At 36.4% G+C, this 16,442-nt stretch overlaps 1 protein-coding gene across 1 annotated transcript in view; it reads right to left on the reverse strand.

Moving 5' to 3' along the window:
- Positions 1 to 545: 545 nt before the first annotated feature.
- Positions 546 to 16,442, reverse strand: part of CRYBG3 (crystallin beta-gamma domain containing 3) — a 40,302-nt gene continuing 24,405 nt past the window's right edge. The window contains exons 14-19 of the mRNA XM_070943732.1: positions 15,200 to 15,326; positions 13,199 to 13,338; positions 9,279 to 9,402; positions 4,768 to 4,926; positions 3,413 to 3,572; positions 546 to 928 (exon numbers count right to left, since the gene is read on the reverse strand). Coding sequence (XP_070799833.1) covers positions 840 to 928; positions 3,413 to 3,572; positions 4,768 to 4,926; positions 9,279 to 9,402; positions 13,199 to 13,338; positions 15,200 to 15,326 — 799 coding nt within the window. The 3' untranslated portion in view covers positions 546 to 839. The remainder of the gene's footprint in view (positions 929 to 3,412; positions 3,573 to 4,767; positions 4,927 to 9,278; positions 9,403 to 13,198; positions 13,339 to 15,199; positions 15,327 to 16,442) is intronic.

Genomic DNA, 16,442 nt, shown 5'->3' on the forward strand with positions numbered 1-16,442 from the left:
ATGGTAAATTTCCTGCTGTGCTTCATGATGTTAATGACAAGATTTACCAATTCAAATTGCTAAATTTAAGCAATAGCAGTTGTCAAAGGAGAAACCATTAGGGCCAAAGACACATCAGATAACACATCTATTTCCCAACTTTTTTGTTTGTTTGAAAGCAATTGTAAGACCTTCATCAGTTTTCCAGAAAGAGCAATCCTAGGAGGAATAGGTGTTTTATAATTTCTTGCCCTACGACATGTGAAAATTTGAAAATAAGGACTTAGCGTGTGTTAAGTTTGGTATAATTTGGGAAAATACTAGGCAAAGAGTTAATCACATACCATCCCTTAGCCAATTTTGGCTATTTGTAAAAATAAATGAGATCAATTATAGACCACTTTTTTCCTTTTTTAACATGCTTGTAACTTTTAATTAGAATTATACAGAATTCATTACATTAGAATACAAACTGGATTGACAAATAATTTCATCCATTCTCTTAATCAATTTAGAGTTATTGTATCAAAATGTAGTATAAATTTCTAATATTTAAATGCATCAGTTCTGTGAAGGCATAATCTGTATAAAGTTGCATTTTAAGTTTTGGTTTCTAACAATCCAAAATTGTTAAGAACATTTGGCATAAATTACCCTGCAATATTTTATGAATAACAACACTATTGGAAGTAAAAACTTAACAGTTTGGTGAACTTTTAAATAAGCTGTTTTTTTATTCTTCGTTTGGCAGTCTTGGGCAGATCTTTAACATACACCAATACTATGTCTCTTCAGTAGTTCAAGTGTTTTCAGACAATTTAATACATATTTTCAAATTAGTTTATCTTGAGAACATCCATTCATAATATTTCAAAGTCCCATTTCTGTGTACATTCATTGATGTTAAGTTGATTTACAATAATGTGGTTTCTGTCATAATAATCTCCTCCTATAAAAGAATTTGAGAAATAAGTTACTTATTTTGCCCTTTAAAAACTGTACCTAAAAATGTTACAAAATTATCACCTTAGAATCACTTTTCAGCTTTAATGAAAAAATTCTTACTTCAGAAACAGGAGGGTAGGCAAGAGCAATCAATTAGCCATAACAGAATTTCAAGATTTGAATGCCATTGTTTTTGTTTTTGCATCATACCTTTCTCTACTTTTCTAAGCTGCACTGAATAGTTTCCCTCTTTGACAAGCATTTGATGTAAAGTTTCTTTTATGAATGCAAATATCTTGAAATTGCAATATATTTGGATGGGTTAAGATGATATAGCACTAGGCAATTTCAATCCTAAAGCTCTTTGTGTTCAGAGGTAAATTTAGAGCTGAATATTGAAATGAATTACCCCCAAAATGAATTAAAAACTGCATTTACGATTCAGTCTATAATTCAATTTTACCCCCTAAACAAAGAAAATGATTATTTTTGAAAAATATACTATCCAGGAATAATATTCTAATCATTTTTCCAAACAGGAAGGCCTTACAAATAAAGTATACAATTGTGTAAAATCAAATATATATTCCAATTATTGTTGGTATTTGGATAGCCAATAATAGTAATATTTTATTTGCTCATGTAAATGGCAAATGGGTCAGTATTCAAGCATCTATTCCAATGCAGATGCAAACTCTGTAGTATATAATTATTTTGGAATATTCAGTCTTGACCTAAAACTATTTTAAAAACTAGGTTAAATGGCAAGGTAAATCTATCCAAAACTTCAATTATGTATATAATGAAATTAGAAAGTCTATACACCCCTGTTAGAATGACACGTATTTAAGATGCCAAAAAAATCAGACCAAGATAAATCACTTCAGAATTCTTTGCACCTTTAATATAATATATAAGCTGTACAATTCAATTGAAAAACAAACTGAAATCTTTCAGGGGGAAAAATAACAAAGTAAATAACATGGTTGCATAAAGATGCACACCCGTTTGAAACACCTTTTGATTTTTTGACAACATTAAGTCTTAGGGCAGGAGCATATCAGCATGGCAGATCTTACCATGGGAATCTTCACCCACTCTTCCTTGCAAAAGTGCTGCAAAATTGTCTGATTGGCAACTCCTGTGTACAGCCCTCTTCAGGTCATCCTACCATATTTTCAAATGGATTCAGGTCAGGGGTGAAGCTGGGTCATTTCAAAACTTTGATATTCTTCTGGTAAAGCCATTCTTTTGTTCTTGGATATATGCTTTGGGCCATTGTGTTGAAAGGTGACATTCCTCTTCATCTTCAGCATTTTAGCAGATGGCTGAAAATTTTGTGCCCAAATTGATTGATATTTGGAACTGTTCATAATTCCATCTTGACTAAAGCCCCAGTTCCAGCTGAGGAACAACAGCCCTAAAACCAGTGGTGAAATGCAGCCAGTTCTATCTGACTGGAGCGAATCGGTAACGCTGGCGGCGGAAGGTTCCGCCCACCCATCCGGACATCATCACGTCCTGTTTTTGTCCCTCTGCGCATACGCAGAAGGTCCTGTGCATGCGCAGAGGTGTCGTGAGCATGTGTTTCCATTTGTGAACCAGTTGCGAAGGTAAGTGGATTTCACCACTGCCCATAATAATGCTGCCATCACCATGCTTCAGTGTGGGTACGGTGTACGTTTAGCAATATGCAGTACTCTTTTTATGCCTAACTTTTTGGAATTATGGTCAGAAAGTTCAAACATGGTCTCAGACCATAACACATTTTCCCATATGCTTTTGTCAGACTTGAAGTAGGGTTTTGCAAAATGTAGCTGGGCTTGGGTGTTTTTCCTTGTAAGAAAAGACTTCCATCTTGCTCTCCTACTCCACAGCGAAGACATACGAAGATTGTTGTAATATATAGTATAAAACCAGTACTTGCCAGAAATTCCTGCAGCTTCTTTTTGGCAGCCTCTTGGTTTTTTTTTTAAATCAAGTTTGGAGGGACATCCAGGTCTTGGTAATTTTCTTCACTTGCTGATGACTGTCTTCATTGTGTTCCATGGTATATCCAGTGAGATCTCTGATGCTTTGTAAGCTCTTTGCAGACCATACATTTTGATGTAAGAGGCAATTGAGTAAATGACAAAAAATCCCGCTAGAACAGCTGAACTTTATATGGGCTTGATCAGACTTTAATTCATGGCAGATGTGTACTGACTACTATTTAATATCAGTTTGAATGTGATTCTGAACACAGCCACATCCCTACTTATAAAAGGATGTGAACACTTATGCAGCCACATTATTCTAGTTTTTAATTGTTATTTTTTCTCCTAAAATATTTCAGTTTGTTTTTCAACTGAATTATGCAGCTTATAAGTTAATATTAAAGGTGGAAAGAATTCTGAAGTAATTTATCTTGGTCTGATTTTTTTTACATCTCAAAGACCTGGCATTTTAATGAGTATGCAGACTTTCTATATCCACTCTAGGCTACTACCTTTGATATCAAGAACAAGCTGATTGCTGAGGTAAGATGTGATGGTTCCATCCTTATTGCATGTCCATTTCTGTCTTGGTTTTCCATGTTCTGCCCACAGGGCAACTTTTGCTCCAGGTATATCCCTGCCTCCAATGACATCAAGGCAAGCATCATTGACCTAGATAAGTAGGAGAAAAAATGAATTTGCTTGTTGTCTTAAAAGGCTTAATTATGCATACACTTCTGCCAGACATATGTCTAATAAATAATACCATAAAATGTAACTTCTCTTAAGGAAACAGTAGCTCTAAAACGAATTGTTGGGGATAGGTAGCAGTGGCTAAATTTAGGCAGTGGTCTAAATTTGGTCAGTTGTATTAAGAGTTAGGTATAAATTAAGCCAGAAATAAAAAAAAAATACTTTCCAAAACAATTTACCCTTCAACTCCACTTACAAGAACAATAATTTTCACGAATGACTGCAACTATAATTTGCTAACAGTTTGTGAAAGAATTTAATTTGTGGAGCAATGATAGGCAGAAATTTGATTTAGTACATAAATAACAAAGAACTCCTAGTGTATTATTCCTAGTGTTTTTTTTTGTTTAAGAGTCTAAACACATTCAGAATTTCTAATTGCCTAATCTACCTTTGAAACCACTGGAATTTGTGTGCATAGTAGAACTGATTATAGATTTTTAGAAATACGAAAGTGTTGGACTAAGAGTGGTGAGTTGAGATTCAAGTCTACCATTGAGTAACCTCACAGCAAAATCTGTCTCATAATAGTTGTGAAGAAACATTAGAGGACAGTGAGTTGTGTATTTTGCCTTGGGATTTAGGTGGATATAGATCTAACAAATAAATATTCCTGGAATGTATAAGAAGAGTAAGCACATGTAGTAGATTCTTGAAATTGCTTCAAATCTGCCTTCACTTCAGATTTACATGCTGGTAGAGAATTATAGATAAGCAAATTCTCATTTTGAAAAATACCAACTATTTAGGGAACTTTCTAACTCAGAAAAATATCCATTACAATGATGATCACATTCAGAATGAGTATTTCTGAAGCTCTTAGAAATGAAATGATTTGTTATTCCATGAAATGTATTATAAATTCTCTCTAAAGATCTCTTTCATTTCCTTTTAAAATATGGCCCATTCTTATTCTAAAGAACTTGCAGTTAAAAGTCACACTTGTTACAGCAGACTGTAAGTGCAATGAAACATGGGTTTAAAACATGCAGTAAATATGAAGCTAGTAAATAAGGATGAGCTAAAAATTAATTATCCTGCTCTTATTTTAATTTCTCTGCTGCTTGGAAGTTGAGATGGGTAGCTATATAAATTTGATAAGTAAGAAAACTACCTTGGACTTGATGAGTCCACGACTGTAATGCCAGATCTGAGTATTCTTGCCATTTTGTGGGAACAAACATACTGATGTAGCTCTTCCATCCATTAAAGTGCCAGCAACTGTCAAGTATTTTTCTTGGGATCTGTTCTTTATTCTGAAATACACTGCTGGCTGAAATAGAAAAGCATAATTAACTCATACTTCATGAAGAACACAAATCCATATGATAAAACTTGTATAGACAGAACATTTTCCTCTAATAGTACAGATAATCCTTGACTTACAATGATTTGTTTAATTAGTTTGAAGTTATGACTGCTGAAAAGGAACATTGGGATTTATCTGGATGTTCGTTCAATGTGCGCTGCAGGAGAGTCCAAGCAATGGGTTAACTTCTGTTTGGTTGGCCAGAGACTGAGTTGAATTTGCTTAGCCACACCTCTTCCTCCTGGCTGAGCTTCAGTGTTTCGATGAAGTGGATCTAGAGAGGACGTGGCCTGCATGATGAAAAACGGATCCACAGGAGACTGGACCGCCACAAGAGCTAGGGTGGGGACTCTCCTGCAGCGCACGTAGAACGAACATTCAGGTAAGTCCCAATGTTCCTTCTGTGCGCTGCTTGGAGAGTCCAAGCAATGGGATATACCCAAGCTAAATATCCCTAGGGCAGAAGTCCGAGGGGTCCAGCAGATTCCGGTAGAACCTGCTGCAGGACTCTTCTGCCGAATGCTGCTTCAGCTGAGATGAATTTGTCCAATTTGTAATTTCTGATAAACGGAGTAGGGGAGGCCAAAGTGACCGCCCTGCAAATTTTCAGGATGGAAGCTTGGGTAGCCCAAGCGGCCGTGGTAGCTGCACTTTGTGTTAAGTGTGCTATGAGACATCCTGGAAGAGGTCTGGCTTGGTGTTCGTAAGCCAGCGTGATACATGCCTTGAGTCATCGTCCAATAGTTGAGGGAGTCACTTTCTTTCCCATCGAACTGGGCTGGAATGAAACAATGATTCAGATGTCCTGAACGATGCTGTTCTGTCCATGTACTTGTGAAGAGCTCTACGAACGTCCAGAGTGTGCCAGCGTCGTTCCCTCGGATGAATGGGATCTGAACAAAAATTTGGTAAAATGACCTCCTGTGCCCTATGAAACCAGGAATTGATTTTTGGCATGAACGTCGGGTCCAAGCGGAGGACGACTCTGTCCGAATAAAATATACATAAGTCCTGGCGTACAGATAGGGCCGCCATCTCAGAAATTCTCCTCACTGATGTGATTGCGATGAGAAAGGCGACCTTGAAATATCTTGAGACTGGCAGACCCCAGTGGCTCGAACGGGGAGACGTGAGAGCTTGCGAGACTAGAGACAAATCCCAAGTGGGATATCTATGGACCATAGGGGGACGTAAATTGGAAACCCCTTTTAGGAAACTTCGCACCCTCGGGTGTTGAAACAGGGTAGTTGTGCCATCGCAGTGTAGAATAGTCGCGAGGGTGGCCACCTGTCTGTGGAGTGTGTTGGTAGACAATCCGTGATTAAATCCAGTCTGGAGAAAATCCAAAACGTTCGGAATGGATGCCAATGTGGGAACCAAGTGTGATTTCCTGCACCAGGCTTGTCGGGTGTTCTACCCTTGTCCTCAGAGAATTCATGCTCTGCTGGTTCCTCCTCCCCAGTGTAGGACATCTCGCTGCCCTGAGACGTCAAAGGTGAATGGGGAGCCTGGGAATATACCCTTTCTGGTTGCCCTTGAGACAAAATAGCTGCTGTGCTATTGGGAATCAGTCCTACTAAGGAGGGCTGAATCAAAGCCTTGGGACAGGGTTTTGATTCTCCTCAGGCGGAGCCCCGCCACTGTGGGAGTGAAGGTGGCTGATGGAACTGCCTGCCTGGGGCCTGATGTGACCATCTGTCCTGAAGAGCCCTGAACAGTTAGGGGAACAGAATCTCCTGCATAGGTTGGTAAAAGCCTTGGTAGTACAGTGGTCTAAGGCACCCTGTTATTAAGCTGGTTATTAAGACCAGCTGCCTGCAATTACTGCAGGTTCGAATCTCGCCAAGGCTCAAGGTTGACTCAGCCTTCCATCCTTTCTAAGGTAGGTAAATTGAGGACCCAGTTGTGGGGGCAATAAGCTGACTTTGTATAAATATACAAAAGGATGAAGGCTATTGCTGAGCACATTGTAAGCTGCCCTGAGTCTCCGGAGAAGGGCGGCATATAAATCAAATTTAAACAAAAAAAAATCAATTTGTGGTTTTGAAAGGGGATCAGGTGACCAAGACAATCTTTCTTCAGGCAAAGCTGAGGAAGATGTGCTTTTTGCCAGGGAAATATCAGCCTCCATGTGGCCAGCTTGAGGGCCTGGGCTCTTTGTAGCTTCTGCCTGTTTTTGGGCCTTGGCAAAGTGCTTTTCTAAGGCTTTTTGCATTCTTTCTGCATCCTTATCTGCTGCTGTGGAAGTGGATGCCTTGGATCTAGTGGAAGGCCCATCATGGGAACCCTTTGCCTTTTTTGGTTCAGATGCCATTGATCTCCGAGATCCAGAGGATAAGGCTGCGATCCGCCATTTTGAGAATGAATAAGGAGGCTTTAATTATGCTGCAGCTCTTGAAATTACTGCCCAAGGTTAAATTATTGGGTCTCACCCCGTCTGATAAGGTTTGACGCCAAACTGACAAAACAATTTGTGAGTGCAATGGTCAACTGTGGAATAGTTTTGGTGCGAGACTGGCAAAACGGCCTCTTGCGCAAGAGCAAGTATGCAGCAGATAATAGGGAGTGGCGTGAGACCAACAATACAGTCCGCAGGCCTCAATCCCAGTTTTAAGCGCGAAACCGACAGAATGGTTTACTCTGCACTGGAGCCAATTGCCTGACTCACATGGGTCCTCCCTGGTGTTATCCTTGATGAAGGGAGTGGTTCCGACGATCCCGATGAACCTCTGGCTAGTGGCCTGATGTTCCCTGCTACTAGCTACTTAGAAGAAGCCTGGGGAAGCAAGATCTCAATCGCTGCCACTGCCCCAGTAACCGGCTTCCGCTTGCGATTGGCTCCGGAGTGGTCTGCTGCCCACGTGGCTAGAAATCTCCTCCGGAGCTTCTGGAGCCCTACGGAGCTGCTGCTGAGCCGCTTGCGGGCGCTGAGATCGGCACCGAGATAAGAAAGAAGTACTCAAACATAAAAGACAAAATTTTTGAAGATTTGAATCCATCTAACTTCTGCTGAAAAGTCCAAGCAATGGGAGAAGAAAAAAGCAAGTCTCTATAGGCCGACTGAGTTGAAACACTGAAGCTCAGCCAGGAGGAAGAGGCGTGGCTAAGCAAATTCAACTCAGTCTCTGGCCAACCAGACAGAAGTTAACCCATTGCTTGGACTCTCCAAGCAGCACACAGGAGAAAAATGATTTATAACCTGTCCTTGAAGTTACAACTGTCACTCCACCACTGTAGTCATAGGATCGCAATTTGTGTGCGTAGCAACCAGTTCATATTTACAATGGTTGCAGCATCTTGTGATCATGTGATCAACATTGATCACACCACCTTCCCAGAGGGCCTCTGACAAGCAAAGTCAATCGGGAATCTGGCAGAGAAGATAGCAAATTGTAAGCAGGTGATTTTTCATTTAATGAATGTGGCAAATAGGATTATAAAATTATGTGTCTCTTTTAATTACCATGTTGCCTAATGACAAATTTTCTGGTTCCAATTGTAGTCTCAAGTTGAAGACCATTTGCAGATTCATATTCAAATTTCATATATATGAACTAATGGGATGCAGTGGGTAAAGCATTGGATTAGTACCAGTATTTCAATGGCATTTGAGCAACAGGGGTAGGCTCCATGACTATGTTTCAATTCATTTTGATTGTTAGTCTGAATTTTCGAAAGAAGTACCAAACTGAGTACAGAGAGTGATATTTGGTATTAAACTAGAGAAGTAATTTGGCATAGTAGTTAAGGTACCAGTTAGAAACCAGGAGACTGAATTCTAATCCTATCTAAGGCAAGAAGGCTGACTGGGTGACTGGGTCAGTCATGTTCTCTCAGCTCACAATGTCAGATTTGGGTGACAAATTAGTTGGTCAATTCCTGTCACAACCAATGGGTCAATACTTGCTTGGTTTGGAAAAAAAGTGGACCTAACACTTGTGGAAAAAATTTGTGAAAAGAAGAATTTGGAGTCACACTGTTTTGCTGATTTAAACCTGGAATTATGGCTTCCTACTACAATATTTGTGAGGTAGATACTAAATTCTACTTATATATCAATCAATCTCTACTTTAATGTAGTCCATACTTAATCATAGTACTACTCCTAAACAATACTGGGGAAGAACAATACTGAAACTTTGATTTCATGCTTCCAAGTGTACGTAAAGTGCTAATTTCAGGGTTTGTAGATAGATTTGTGTATTTCTAGCCTTAAAATGGCAAGAACTCACTTTACCAATTTTCAGTGGTTCTCATCTAAGAACCTCAAATTGCCACTTCAGATTTAGGGGGGGAAATTATCTTTACACTAGTACCTGCTTTATGGGACGAAGAGAGCCAATTGCTGTCCATCCACTAAACTGTGTCCAGTTTGAAATCTTGCTTGATTCAAGAAGAAACTGTTTCCCCCCAAAATTGCAGCCTTCATAAGCAATCCATCTGTTAAAAATGCAATATACATTTAGTACAGTATGCAAAGAGTTCCATTAATGGAAAACACAAAACAACTTAACATTCTATCTTATGCTCATATTTCACTATGGCAACGATTCATACAGAATGTGAAGTTTTATCTTTCTAACTACAGGTAGTCCTCGACTTACAGTAATTCATTTAGTGACCATTCAAAGTTACAATGGCATTGGAAAAAAGTGATTTATAACTGGTTTTCATACTTATGACTTGCAATATCCCTTCGATCACATGATCAAAATTCACTCTTGGCAGCAGGTTCGTATTTATGAAGTTGCTATGTCCCGAGGTCATGTGATCACTTTCTGTGACCTGACAAGCAATGCCAATGGGGAAGCCAGATTCACTTAACAACTTTGTTACTAACTTAACAACTGGAATGATACACTTAACTATGGCAAGAAAGCTTGTAAAATGGTGTAAAATTCACTTAACAAATATTTCACTTAGCAACAGAAATTTTGGGCTCAATTGTGATTGTAAGTTGAGGGGTATCTGTAGTTGTTTATTTTACAGCTGTTTTTACAAGCGTCCCCTACTTGTGTTGAGAGGAAAACATAGTGGCAAAGATACCATTTAACACTGGAACTTTTCCTTCATATTTAATTATAAAGAAAATCTTTTAGAAAATTGTAGACTCTAGGTTTCTTAAATGTATCCAAGCCTTGGCTATGGTCATGATTATTTAAATAAGAAGCCTCATGTTATAAAAGGCATATCAATAATTCACTTAATACTTTTAAATATTTTTAAGTGCTTGTCTATAGCAGTATGAGACCATACACTTAGAATCAGCATATCTGTATAGTGTTGTACAGTCTCTTGTGTGAGTTAAAATACTGTATATGGTCATATAGTATAAAGGCAGACAAGCACTTTTTTTTGTACTGATTATTTAATTCGTAATATATTTAAGGCATAATAAGGATATTATGATAAATTTTAAGTTCTTAATTTATTTTACTGTTCCCAGTTAGGCTGCTAAAAAGTATTGCACCGAAAATACTGCAGCAATTGCAAATCTGAGTTTTACTATATTGCATGTTCATAAGACTATCCTAAAATAAGATTGCATACTTCATGCTTTTCATATCAGAAGCTTTATTTAAAGCTGTAATTTAACTACACAGTTTTGCTAATTCTACCTTGTTTGGAAGATTCTAGCAAAACAAAACAACTTCATATTATTTTTAATATTTCATAATATATTATTGTGAAACTGTCATATCTACATTTACATATGTCTAACTGTCAATTTATTTTTTGATAAACATAATTATATGAAGTTCTTTCTACTGGAAAGTTTATCACTGTAATCAAGCACTTTAAAATAACACATTATTCCTGATTCAGAAAATAGTTTATTCTTATGAATTCTTTTCATTAGTAGTCATAGTTCAAGACACAAATTAATACCCAGAGCAATTTTAACAGTGTTAAACTTTCAATTCCAAAAATAATACCTAAATTTTTATTTTAATAAGAACCAAACAGTTCTGATATTGATATTTTGCAAAATAAGATCACTTAGTTTTGAAACATTATCCTTGTCGTTTAGATTAACAGAAAAGAAACATAGAACTTGTATCAAATATGAAAATCTGGTGCAATGATGGATCATATATTTGTGTAAATATGAAAAGATAAGTACAAAAAATGCACCTCTGTTTAAATTGTAACTATGGAATGATTTTTTAATTCAAAATGGTCTACATAGGTATATTACATACATATTTTAAATATATTAATATTAATATATTAATATACATATTAATCAAGTATTGAAGTAGCATGTTGACAATTGTTTCGAAAAGACAGATATTGTAAATATAAAATCTGTATTTGGAAAAAGAAAACAGGTAAGATGAAAATTAAGAACAAAGGAATAGAAGAAAATATTGACATGTAGAAAATAATGTGGTTTAGGGACAGGAGAAATCTCACTGGCTGGAAGGCTAAGGACCTACTTATGTACTGATTGTAAAGGAATAAAAAAATCTTAGTTGACCTGAAACACTGCTACAATGAAAAGCCTATGTGGAGCCAATCTAAACATTGTTTATTAATGTATAATTGATATATAAATTAATTTAGAAAGAAACATCATGATTTTCAGGAGGAATTTTATGTGAAAATCCAAAGGACACTAAAGGAGAATTGGGTTCATTCTCTTAGTAAGGACTCACACATTTCCAACCAGCTCAGCTATCTCTACCTATTTACAAAGCTGATAATGATAACCAAGTAATAGGAATATACAAATTCACTGATGTGGCAATGTAACAATTGCCTGAAATGTTCTGTCCCATCCCATCCCACTGAAATACTGTTCAAGGGACAGATTCCGAGGATTTCCCCATAATAGGCTGTTTTGTCTGTCTATGACACATCAACTGTTTCTAGCTTGGAAAATTTACTTCCTGGCATTGTCAAACTGCCTCAAAAGAGCTTTACTGAATTAGGAATTTTGCATAACTATAAAGTAATATTTTATATTCTGTCTTTGTATTTCTAACCCTAATATTTAAAAGACTAATAAGGTTTTTAAAAATAGAAGATGGACCTCTTTTCCTAAGAAAAAGATCTGCTAAACTCAGCAAATACTGGCTTTAAAGAGAAAAATGTTCTTTGCAACAGGTAAAGATGAATAGGAAGATTCTTGGAGTCTAAATAATTGCTCCATATCTTAGAAGTTGTCATCATCCGGTTTTCCTGCAGGTTCTATGTGGCCTTGAGTCCAAAACACACATATGCTGGTCTTTTAAGAAGACATGAAAATTGCAGTTGGTCCAAAATGCAGCAGCATAGCTTTATACTGGCATGAGTAGTTTTATAACAGCCATTATGTTGGTTACTAATAGATTTCTAGATCTAGGACAAAATGACTTGTTAGCTTATAAAATCCTATTTTAGCCCATACATACCTTCTGGGCCATGTCTGCTACTATGTTTCTGCCTATCTTTTGCATTCTTTCTGATAAGGTGAAATGGGACCTAAAAGTGATCCTTTTTGGTAAATGCTCCCATACTGTGGTATCCCCTGAATGTATAGGGCTCCACCCTGTGGGTGGAAAACTTACGAAGATCATAGTTCTTTCATGTTTCAGTTTCTTGATTGATGTGAAAAAAGCAGACCCTGCACTAGGAGGAGGAAGAGGAAGGGGAAGAGGAAGAAGGAGAAGGAGAAGGAAAAGAAGTTTTTAGTTATTACCTTTGAAGTTCTAGGGCCAAGTTATTTGCAGGATCACCTCCAGCTATCTATCATTCCTACCATATCAAATAGGATGGGCATGCTTCTAGTCCTTTCCCTTAAACATTGCCATTTTATGGGACCTAGGAAATTGTCCTTTTCATGTCAGCTCCTGCCCTATGGAACACCCTTCCCCCCTTGAGGTTCAGCAGGCCTCTATCCTCCTAGCCCTCCAAAGAGTACTTAAGACCTTGTTTTTCCTCTAAGTGTTAGGATAGAGTTAGGTGGATGAGAGGATTCAATGATGAGCTGCATGTGGAAGCTTAACTTTGGTGCCAGGTTTTTAATGTATATGGTTTTAATGGATGGATGTATTATGTTGTTTTATTATTAATGTTATTTTAATTGTTGGTTTAGAGCCATCTAGAATTCGATACAAGATATAAAGCTAAACGTTTTAAATAAAAAGTAAGTAAGCATGTTCATCTATGTGATAGGAGTTATGTGATTTCTCCATAGTGAGTAAAGAAATTAAACTCTCAGTACATTAATTTATCTTATCGTCATACTTACATGCCACTTTTTACCCAGATTGACTGAGTAAGAAAGTGAAAATCTTTATTCAGAATTGAACTGGTAGCTTCTTGCAAGTGCAGCTCTTTGCCTTCATAATTATCCAGTGCAAAAAGGCTGATCAACGGCTCAGCAAAAACCTGGAAGGAAAAAAAAAGATTAATACTGTGTTGGTTAACTAAATTTAGATTTTCTTTGGCTCCTCATATGTAATGAAGCTTTTCCTTGGTTTGGAGATGCTTATTTAGAAAATAATTTTGGCTTCATTATATTTTGCAAATTTTAATCAATAAACCAATATTAGCATCAATCATGGTAAAGCAAATTCAGTACCAATCTACCCAGATGTTTAATGTTATTTGTTGAATTCCCTAATCAACTAGGTCTAGGCAATTTATTGTAAGTGAAAAAGATAAACAGATAAACAGTGATTATAGTTGCTGATCTTGAACTCTTACAAAATGGACTTTCATACATCTATCCATATAACGTTTTTTAAAAAATGGGACCAAGATGTGATCTATACTTAGAGAGGGCTGTAAAGCACTGTAAAGTGGTATATAAGTCTAAGTGCTATTGCTAATTCATTCAAGTAACTCTAATCCTCTGAAGTCATTCAATACATGCAAGTCCTAATTAGTTACATTGCTTAATAAGGAAAATTGAATTAAAAAACAATCTCCCAAGCAAAATTACATTAGTACAATGGTGAATACTGAGGAAACCATTTTCACACTTTTTAAAAAGCAATTAAGCACAAATGCAATTATCTGCTAACCCAACAGAAAAGTCAGCACGTGTGTCCAACATTTCAGCTATCCCTTATTCTGAAAGCATGACATTGTTTTACTCAATTATATATTGTCCATTACCATGACTAAGTTTATAATGCCTTATCCATTTTGTAATGGATAAGTTATCACTGAATGTTGAACATAACAGCATTAACTTTGTAATGCCATTCAGCTATTTGTACTACAACACTTAGTTGTCCTATTGTTACAAACAAATGCTAGAGATTTTCAAACAATCAGAAATTCAGAAGAAGCTTGAAATGTTTTAAAAGAATACTTCTTAGATTCTTCTTCATCATAAAAATAGATATTACATGAGGAAAATAACTTGTTTTTATCTTCTAGAATTATTTCTCTGGGCTGCTACTTCCTACTTGTGTAACAGATTTTGCAGATCTGATATGCAAATTTCAGACTACCTCAAGAAAATTTTCTATGCTTCTGCTGCAATCTAGATTTTTGAAGTGATAATGACTGAAGTGGGTTAAGAAAGTAACATGAGTAAATATCTCAGACAAGACTCTCCCTAGTTCTCACAAAAATAGAGACAGGGAGGTGAAAAGCACATTCAGATTTGCAAGATCCTATTATTAAAGCTTTACAATAAAAATTGTACTGATCTACATGACATTGGATTCCTAGTCTGATCTACCTTGAAGGGCTAATATCCATATTATTCCTTTCTTCTTGAATGGGCATGAAGCTGAGGCAACTTCAATGGCTGTATAATTTAAGTGAATTAAATTTTATTGAGCTAAATGCTTCATAACATTTTAAATGATTACTAGTTACCCTCACTTTAAAACGGAATTCTCCCAAATTTTTATAGCTATACTGCCTAGTTTAGCTTAATTTATGAATCTGTCCCTATTGGTTCAATGGTTATCATTTCTTATACTGTAAGTAAACTATCCATGTAAGAAACATAAGTCAGGTAGTTCCTTTATAATTTTACCACAACCATGTGATCTTATATGGATAGTATTTCAGTGTAAATCCTTTACTGGGTTGCTTTTTATTTAATAAAAAGTTTCTTTATATGGATAAATTTGGCTTCTTACTAATATCTGTTACAGTTGTATGCCTCAACTCTTGTAAAATAAAAAATACAAATCAGAACCACAACTGCTTGGTTATATTCTTTTGAGGGCACCACATTTGGACTGTATAAGGCTTTTCTGAATATTGCTAGGTGGTAAGTTCTTACATGGTGAACAGGCTTGAGGGACTTGACTTTAGTTGCCGAACATCCACAGGAAGCAAGGTCAGGATAGAGGTCTTCTTCTAGCACACACTGTTCAATAGCAGTTTTTCCCTTATAATAAAGCAACCAACTGAAAGATAAGAAAAAAATTCCATATGAAGTTGTATTGGTTTCTATTAAATAAAATAGCATAGCATAGAAATACAGATTTATTATTATGAATTACAACTAAATGTCGACAGATTGATGTGTAGAAACAAAATAATACAACATTCATCTCCAAATGCCCTTGATGCACTTCTCAGATGGCTTTGTTTCTAGAATTCCCTATTTCTGATATTACTCTATTCAGGAGATGGAACAGAGAAAAGCTCTGTGCGGCAGTTGTGAAAGTACTATTTTAATCATCGTCATATCTCTACCATAGCACTGACCAGAAACTTGCAATCCAATGTTACATATTTCAATGACACCGACAGGGTTGCTAAGGATTCTGCATTGTTATCTGCAGAATCTCAAATAGGTTCTTTGAAAACAGAAAAATTGGCAGACTGCCCTTAGATGTCCCCTTAGATCTTTTAAATTAGCAAAGAGCAGTGAACTGGAGTCCCTATAATTGCTATTATTCAAATTCAATTAGCAGAGTACTAATAGTTTTGAAGGGCTTGCTATTATTAATTACATTAAAATCATTCAATAATTATCTTGAAATATCAGATTTCAATTTTCTGGGGTCCAACATGCAACCCACACCAAGCAATTTTACAATAACTTCAACTGATCAATTAATCTAGCAGGCTCTTCTCTATCAAATGTGTTCATTTTTTTCTACAGCATCTGGAAAGTGAAAAATATAGCAGTTGTAGCAGCTCTAGTGACTAACAGCAACTGTTGTACTACACAATTTCTGAAGATTCCATAGATTTCTTGCTGACAACAAAAGAGTATTAATTTCTGTCCTTTAGCCAGATGGTCACAGTTCATTGAACACAGATAACTTCAGAAGAAATGAGTTACCCTGAAATATAGATGCTTGTGCCACTCTCACTATAATTGGTAACTCTTTAGAAGCAAGAAAACTTGCATTTTAAACAAAGCAGAAAAATCATGTAGGGCATGACTTTTAGAAATTCTTATAACCTTTCCCAGTAATGGCAAAAAGAAGTGCCTGAATATTATTTTATTTAACAAAGTAATATCTTGCAGCTATCTATAAGTGTATACTGGGAATACAAGTTAGGCTGCA

This window comes from Pituophis catenifer, unplaced genomic scaffold (genome assembly GCF_029215685.1).
Source record: "Pituophis catenifer annectens isolate HBS135680 unplaced genomic scaffold, rPitCat1.0.hap2 SCAF_4, whole genome shotgun sequence".
Lineage (NCBI taxonomy): Eukaryota > Metazoa > Chordata > Lepidosauria > Squamata > Colubridae > Pituophis > Pituophis catenifer.